At 44.0% G+C, this 8335-nt stretch overlaps 1 protein-coding gene across 3 annotated transcripts in view; it reads right to left on the bottom strand.

Moving 5' to 3' along the window:
* Window positions 1-628: 628 nt before the first annotated feature.
* LRP6 (LDL receptor related protein 6) overlaps window positions 629-8335 on the bottom strand; it is a 98641-nt gene continuing 90934 nt past the window's right edge. For 2 of the 3 annotated variants that reach the window (XM_033148243.1, XM_033148245.1), the window contains 3 exons: window positions 7327-7463; window positions 4884-4981; window positions 1865-2732 (listed from right to left, as the gene is read on the bottom strand). In XM_033148243.1, the coding sequence (XP_033004134.1) occupies window positions 2441-2732; window positions 4884-4981; window positions 7327-7463 (527 nt within the window). In that variant the 3' untranslated portion in view covers window positions 1865-2440. Of the gene's footprint in view, window positions 1054-1864; window positions 2733-4883; window positions 4982-7326; window positions 7464-8335 lie in introns of those variants that run through there. The other variant, XM_033148244.1, reaches the window with a different exon arrangement.

Below are 8335 nucleotides of genomic sequence, written 5' to 3'. Positions count from 1 at the left end.
AGCATAACTTTGGAAGCAAATTTCATTTCACTCATTTAAGTTTACTTCCATGTCAATGCACTTAGGTCTAGAATACAAATAGATTTCCTTTAAAGCTTCTTCAGGCACATAGTGTACATCCATTAGATTTCCAAATGCCAAGAATGCTCAATGAAATAAAAGCGAGCTTCTGAGAAATGAAATGCACAAGTTAGCAAAAAAGAAAAAAATCCATGAAAGTTACAGATTCAAAGGCAGGTCATGTTTGGAGCCTGAAAACTTTCAGAGGTAAAAGGGCTTCTTTTATATAGCAGTTGTGGCTGCCATGCCTACACTGATATTATACTAGTATCTCCTACATGACACAAAGCATGAAATTGTGATTTGTTTCTAAATACAATATGAGGCGGCTCTGAGGAGGAGTAGCCCATTGCAACTTTCCAGGACATGTCTATTCTGTATTCCCAAGTTTTTGAAAACACACATCTCAATTTTGTGTTTTTCTCATTTAGTTCGGCACCCAATGTGGTAATGCAGGTGCAATCATGGCTAATATGATTTCCACAAAAAGTATGAAGCAGCTCTTAGTGAAAATAATGGGATTTCCTGACATCTATTTACAATCAGTGTAACAATACTATTACTTTTATTCTAGCAGAAAGGCTCTGTAGCCTCTTTGTGATAGTTGTCCAAGTTCCAAAGTCTGAACTTCAAAAAAGCTTTTTTTCACATGTTGATTTCTTGCCAGTTTGTAAAGCTATCATAAAATGAAGCCCTGGCACCCCTTTCAAATCAGGGAAGGGTTGTAGAGAAAATGAAACTAACTAGATAGATAGATAGATAGATAGATAGATAGATAGATAGATAACAAAATACTTGGGCAAAAAAATAACAACGGTGAAAAACCCTGTTATTCACAGCGGTTTATACGCTTAAGAACTGAATTTCTGCCATAGAAGAGGAAGTGGAAATCGCACTGCAAAGACTGGGTTACTTAACTTCAACAGGAAGAAGTGTTTCAAACAACCAAGGAGGTCCAGAGTGCATCCTGAATGAAAAAAGCTTAAATGTTTCCTAATAAAGAAAAATAGCATTTTAAAATATATATATGTAAGCATTGTATACTGCGGTATTCACTAGACACTGAAAGTACTGCAAGAATATAACATTTCATTTACATTAAACTAAGAACTGAAAGTAAAATTTTATAGTTTATAAATATGACATCTAGATGATGATGAAGTTGTCATATTTTTATACAACAACAACTTTTTTGGGCACTGAAACATTTTAAAGAGCTGGCAGGAAAAGGTATTCAGGTATAATTACCCTTGTCTTTATGATGGGAATAGCTCTGACCTGGTAGAACATAATCCTATTGTACTGCCAGGAAAGGAAAAGGGGGTGGGGAGACTCCTTTCACACACATGCACCCATACACACTTGCATATTCACAAAAGGCCCATTCATTCATTACTCGGCTCCAAAGATTTAACATGGTGGTGAAACTAGGAACAGTCCTCAAGCTTGTGCACTCCTTCTCTTGATTCTCTTACAGCAGACAGATGCTAACAAAGAGATCTTCCCAGCCCTGCAAAATGGAACAGGGACATAAGGGAAGAAGGAAGCAAGCTCAAGGCCCACTGCTTATTCTCCTGTCAGAAGGTTATTGTGGCGCCCAATAAACAGCCACAATCTACTGAACACCTATATTGTTCTTTTTAGAACACACACAGAGAGACTTAAAACATAACCACAGCCAAGAAAATGGCAGAACACCTAGAAAGGGACAAACGTAGAAATGATGCAACTTGGCTACTTCAGAAAATGTGAATTAAACAAAAAGGTGCCATTTTCAAAAGTGTATAAGCATCCATGATTTCACTTCTGAGAATAAAGCCCTTTGTGTACCATTAGTTATCTGTCCGGTTTATGTACCATTAGTTATCAGTTTTCTTCAGGTTTAATTTGAATTGCTGGTCCATCAGAGCAAATGCCAGAGGTTATTCAGCTCTTTGAAGACGTTTATATATGCTGCTTTATGATCGGTTCCCTTAGTTCTATTCCTTGTCAAAAGCTCTCTTCTTTTCCTTTTTTGGTGTTTGGCTCATTGAACAGCAACACAACCTTGATCCTTCTATTTCCCTATGTGCTCAGTCACTTCACAAATTTTAAGGCATCTTCTTGTGTTCCATTTGGAAAAATAAATGACAAACTTCGTATACAAATTTTAAAATTTTCTTATGGCACAAAGCAGCAAACTGTTTTAGGAAAATATATAAATAACCTTCTCTCTCTCCCCACCCCCCTTTCTGTACAAGATATATGCAATATAACCCCCACCCTCATTTAATAATTTTCAGCTGTACACACTACTGCCTCATGTCCTCCCCCCTCTCGATAAGGACAATTAGTATTTACACTGGTGGGTTGGAGGCAGTCAAAGGAGGGAGGGAGTCTCTCATGAGGAGTCTGTGCAAGGCGAAGGGGGGGGAGGATAGAGGTGATGAGAGTAACTCCGTTCTGTGTATGGGGATGGGGGGCAGCTCTCATAGTTCTCCTCTGCCGATAAGTACTGGCTGCGTGGGGTGGGCGGTGGGGGCACAGGCTCAGAATCATAGTTCAAATCACTGGTGTAACCCTTTCCCACAGTTGCCATCACTCTACGGCTGGGGGCGTAGTCACTGTCACAAACATCCGTGCTGCATGGCGTAGTGGGAGGGGCAAAATGCCGGTAGCTGTATGGCCTGTAACTGGGATGGGAAGGAAAAAAAGAGTTAGGAAGGAAAGACCCATCAACATCTGAAAGGAATCTCAGATTTCCTTGACCATGCAGCATGCCAATATGATCAGTAGGCAAAGGATCCCTCCAGACAGTTGTTTTTGTGGGTGTGGGTGTTTCCTGCAACATGCTGTTGGTGCAATAAAAGTGCATTGATGGCTGATTGATATTGCACCACCCACACATCAATTTCACTTTATTAGTTGTCCTGCAATGGTTCCCCAATGTTACAGCACTATTGCCATCTGGAAGGGAAACATGTGCCCAACAAAGGCAGGATCAAAACAAAAACAGCAACATAACCCAGAACATTTCATAGAACCACAGAGTTGGAAGCAGCCCTGAGCATCATCTAGTACAGGCACGTCCAACAGGTAGATCGTGATCTACCAGTAGATCACTGGACGTCTGTGGTAGATCACTGGCTCCCCCCAAAGAAGCTCAACAACTTTGGCTTCCCTAAAAAAAGCTCAATATTTTTGCCCTGTACCCCGAAAACTGGGGCTTTCCTTCTCCCTAAAACAAAAACAAAAAAACCGAATAACTTTGATCTGAATGCCTTAAAAACGGGCCTTCCTCCTCCCCCAAAAAGCTGAGCAACTTTGACCTGAACCCCCCAAAAGGGGGTAGATCACTGCCAGTTTTTAACTCTGTAAGTAGATTGCAGTCTCTTGGGAGTTGGCCACCCCTGATCTAGTACAACCCTCTGCAATGCAGGAATATGCAGCTGTCCCTTACAGGGATCGAACCTTGGCGTTATCAGAACCATGCTCTAACCAACTGAGCTATCTGAGCTATTTCTGGTATAAAAAGTTACAGGATTTCAGCAGGAAACTATGGGACACACACTGATTGGAAAATGAAGCAGTCCTAAACATTTTGCAGACACAAACAGTACGGAAAGTGAGATTGTGCTTACCGTATTTTTCGCTCCATAGGGCGCACCGGACTATAGGGCGCACCTTGTTTTAGAGGAGGAAACAAGGAAAAAAAATATTTTTCTGGTTTTCCTCCTCTAAAAGCCCCTTTTTTGAGGATCAGCTAAAAGTTTTGCAGCTTTTTTTTTTTGCAAAGGGAGAAAAGCAAAGCTCCTTTTGCAAAGGGGGAAAAGCAAAGAGGAAAAGCCCCCTTTTATTGGGTTTAACTCACTTTCTGCAGCTTCTGAAGGAAAGGGAGCCATTTCTATAGTTTCCAGACAGATAATCTAATCAGCCAGTCACATGTCGCTGGGGAAACAAAAAACCTCCCTCTGTAGCACATTCAACAATGGAGGATGGGGCTGAAAGGGAGCTGGGACTCTTATCTCTCGCCCGATCTCTTGCTGATCAGCTGCTGAGCAGGGTCCTTTCAACAACCCCTTTTCTCTTTGTAAAATAAAAGGCACTATCTGCTTTTGGCCCCTGGGCAATTCGGCTCCAGGGACCACGATTCGCTCCGTAAGACGCACAGATATGTCCCCTTAATTTTTAGGAGGAAAAAAGTGCGTCTTATGGAGCGAAAAATACGGTAACTGCCTTGATCCTATTATTAACACAACAAATAATCACGAATGCACAATAAAAAGACATTTTGGAAAGGTCCAAACACATTTTATGTTTTTCTCCTTAGACAGCTTTAGCATTAAATGAAAAATGAAGGCAGCTCCCTGTGTAGCCTCCACAGCGCAAGGAAAGACCTGCTTTGCATGAAATTTCAGTAAATCTTATTTGCTCAGGGAGTGGTATATTCTGAGCAGCCCATCCATTCACTTTTTCTGCCTTCCATTTTGATACTGTCCTGGCTCGGGAAGCATATATGCATACCCCAAAATACAACCCAACTGACCACCCCAAAGGTGGTCACTTGCAAATATTGGGAATTAAAGGTGCCTTTGATTCACTGCTAAGAAAGCAGCTGGCACAGGTGCAAGCTTGTAAACAGCACCCTGTAAGCCAGGACAGGCTCTAGATGGAGTTTTGTGAAATTGGAGGAGGACTCTTTTCTTTCCGCATGACATTTGTGTACTACAAATGACTACATGCACACCATGTATGGAGTAAAAATGTTTGTGGGCTAGACAGGTTTAGTAGACTTATCTGAAATGCCACACTACAGTGCCAATGAATGCAAGTAATAAAATTACCTGTACGATCGATGGGTAGAAGGACTATTTGAAGAATAACCAAATTCCATAGTGTAATGTGAACGCTCAGTAGCTGGTGATGGAGGAGGATTCAAAATCTTTTGAGAGAGAATGAGAGGAGGGGAGACAATTTTAACAGAACCATAACAAAGTTTAAAAGTAGTATTTTAAGCACAGCAGTAGTAAGCCAATCCTTAGTACAGTGGTGCCTCGAAAGACAAAATTAATTCGTTCCGCAAGTCTTTTCGTTTTGCGGAAATTTTGCCTTGCGAAGCACGGTTTCCCATAGGAATGCATTGAAATTTAATTAATGCGTTCCTATGGGGAAAAAAGTCGGGGCTTGTTGCCGGCAGCAGCAGGGGGGGAATTGGGCCTGGCTGGGCCCAGCCGGAGCCTCCTGCCGCCTGCACCGAGCCAGCGGGGAGAGCGAGCGGGGAGGGCGAGCGGCGAGAAGAGGTGCGCGCCGAGGCTTTCCTGGCGGTGCCGAGAGACGCATGAGGGGCTGGAAAGAGGCGGCGGCTCAGAGCGGCTTCTTTACCTTGAAAGGAAGTCTGAGCCCGGCCCCGACTCCTGCCGCCTGCACCAAGGGGGAGAGCGAGCGGCGAGTGGCAAGGGCGAGCGAGAGGAGGTGCGCGCCGAGGCTTTCCTGGCGGTGCCGAGAGACGCGTGAGGGGCGGGAAAGAGGCGGCGGCTCAGAGCGGCTTCTTTACCTTGGAAGGAAGTCCCCGCAGGCCTAGCAGAAGTCCGAGCCTGGCCCCGACTCCTGCCGCCTGCACCGAGGGGGAGAGCGAGCGGCGAGCGGCAAGGGTGAGCGGAGCGGGCGAGCGGCAAGGGAGAGCGGAGCGGGCGAGCGGCAAGGGAGAGCGGAGCGGGCGAGCGGCAAGGGAGAGCGGCGAGGGCGAGAGGAGGTGTGCGCCAAGGCTTTCCTGGCGGTGCCGAGAGACACGTGAGGGGCGGGAAAGAGGCGGCAGCGCGGAGCGGCTTCTTTACCTTGGAAGGAAGTCCCCAAAGGCCCAGCGGACGCCCGAGCCCGGACCCAACTCCTGCACCGAGGGGGAGAGCGAGTGGCGAGCGGGGAAAGCGAGCGGCAAGGACGAGCGGGGAGGGTTCTTCTTACAGTACAGTGGTACCGCGCAAGACGAATGCCTCGTCTTGCGAAGCACGGCCATAGAGAAATTCGTCTCGCGAGTTAACTAAAAAAATCGCAAAACCCTTTCGTCTTGCGAGTTTTTCGTTGTGCGAGGCATTCGTCTTGCGGGGTACCACTGTAAGCACAGCACTAGCTTCTACCATTTAATATATATTTTGGAAAGTTGTTTGTGCACACAAGTTTGTTAAACCACCTAGAGTGGGAATAAGGGTGAGAAAGGAGCAGCAAAACCACTGGAAAAACATGGAAGATTAGGCCTGCAGTCAGTTCTCATAAGATATTGTAACCATTTTGACAGTCCCTGAGATCAAGGAGCAGGTTTTTGTCTACTGTTGAACACCATTTTGAATCACGACTGAACCATTCAAAAGTGCACTGATTTCTTTCTTTTGTTTGTTTGTTTCTTAGAATTTGGAGCAATGTCACACATATATTTACTTAATAAAATTTATACACTGCTTGGTTGTAAAAAAAAAAAAACCCTCAAAGCTATAAAACAATAAACTGAGAAAAAATCACAACCATACTTTGAAACATACAAAAGTTAAAATACTAAAACAGGTCAAGATTGCTTCAACTTTCTAAGCATCTGACTAAGCTTGTCTAAACAAGAACGTTTTTAGGAAACACAACAAAGAATACAGTGAAAGTGATTGCTTGATCTCAATAGGCAGGGAGTTCCAAAGTGCAGGCACTGCCATGCTAAACAATCACGTTCTTACAAATGCAGAATGGGCACTATGTGGCACCTGTAGCAGTGCCAATTCTGCCAATTGAAGCAGTCAAGTGGGCAACGTGTAAGGCATGGTGATCCTGTAGGTATGGTATATGGAAATGCTTGTGTTTTACATACTACTCATTTTTACTGCTCTACATTTGCTTTTATTTCTACATTTGCTTTTGTTTCTACATTTGCTTTTATTTCACTTCATTTCTATGTCTTTTTTCCATAGTGGAACTTAAGAGAGTCTACCCTGAATTCCATGGTAGTTTTCCATCAAGGCACTTATCAGATTCAGATATTCTTAGATTCAGAAAAGTTGCTATATTGTGTACCTTCACACTATGCTTTCAAACTGAAAGCTCCAAGGAGAAAAAATATTTATTTAATAAGTTTCTAACTAACATTTGGCTTTCCTGCTCAATATTACATTACAGATTTGTTAGAATATTGACTTAACTTTGTCCTTTTCTTGTGCTTCAAAAATAGGCTTTATTTATTTATAGGTTTTCAGAGCTAGGCTCAGCAGTGTAACAAATTACAGAAAGAATAGTTTATCAGAAGTGACTTACTGGAGGGAAGTAAGTGCCCTTGGTGCTTGAAGAACTGCTGGATGATGCACCAGTAACATGGGCCCTATCATATGGAGGTCCACTACTTCCACCCATAATACTGAGTGAGCTGATCACAGATTTGCCACGGGACATTCCTAAAACAGAAAGAAAACTAATCAACATTCACAACATTGATAGCATACAATACAATATACAATACAGTCATACCTCGAGTTGCATAAGCTCCATGTTGCGTACGTTCAACTTACGGACCTCCGCAACCTGGAAGTCCTCCCAGGAGCGTGCGCAATGCACGGGTGCACAGAAGCGCAAAAACACACGAACTTCCAGGTTTTTTGTTTTTTTCCCCAGGGCGTTCATGTTAAGCACGCCTGTGTTACGTAGCGCAATCCGGAACGGATAGCATGCATAACACAGGGTACCACTGTATTCTGGATAGCAGGGACCATATGTCCAAACAAGCTTTAATAGCACCCATATTTTCTCCAAATAACATGAATAACTACTTTTTTAGGGAGGCTTTGCACATTTTAAAGAATCTCCACCAAGCACCACTTCTACACATAAGTTTGTTAAACCACCGAGTGGGGATCAGGGTGAGAAAGGAGCAGCAAACCCATTGGGAAATTGAAGATTAGTCCTGCAGATTGTGCAGTGGGCCATTGCCACTTTTCGGGATGCGGTGGGGGTAGAGTAGTATGGATGCAGAGGGGGGGGGGGGGCTAGTCCAGCACTCCTATGCCACCCCACCCCAACCTCACTATCACCCTCCCGCACATCTTCCCAGTATCTGTGACACTGCTGCTTTGGAGGTCAGCTCTGTGGGGGCTTCCTGCTTGCACAGCCACTCCTACAGTCACATAATACAGTAACTGTAAAGTGACACCTCACAGCTTACATGACCCTTCTCCCATTGGAGTCCTGGGTTGAAGGGAAGCAATTTGCCTGCCAGTCTCTCTGCTATCAACTTTTGCTGACAGCCCTCAGTTCTTGTGGGCTTGGGCTT

The sequence above is a fragment of the Lacerta agilis genome, chromosome 5 (assembly GCF_009819535.1).
Source record: "Lacerta agilis isolate rLacAgi1 chromosome 5, rLacAgi1.pri, whole genome shotgun sequence".
Lineage (NCBI taxonomy): Eukaryota > Metazoa > Chordata > Lepidosauria > Squamata > Lacertidae > Lacerta > Lacerta agilis.
Note: the sequence above shows the minus strand (reverse complement) of the source record. Positions and strands in the feature narration are given on the sequence as shown.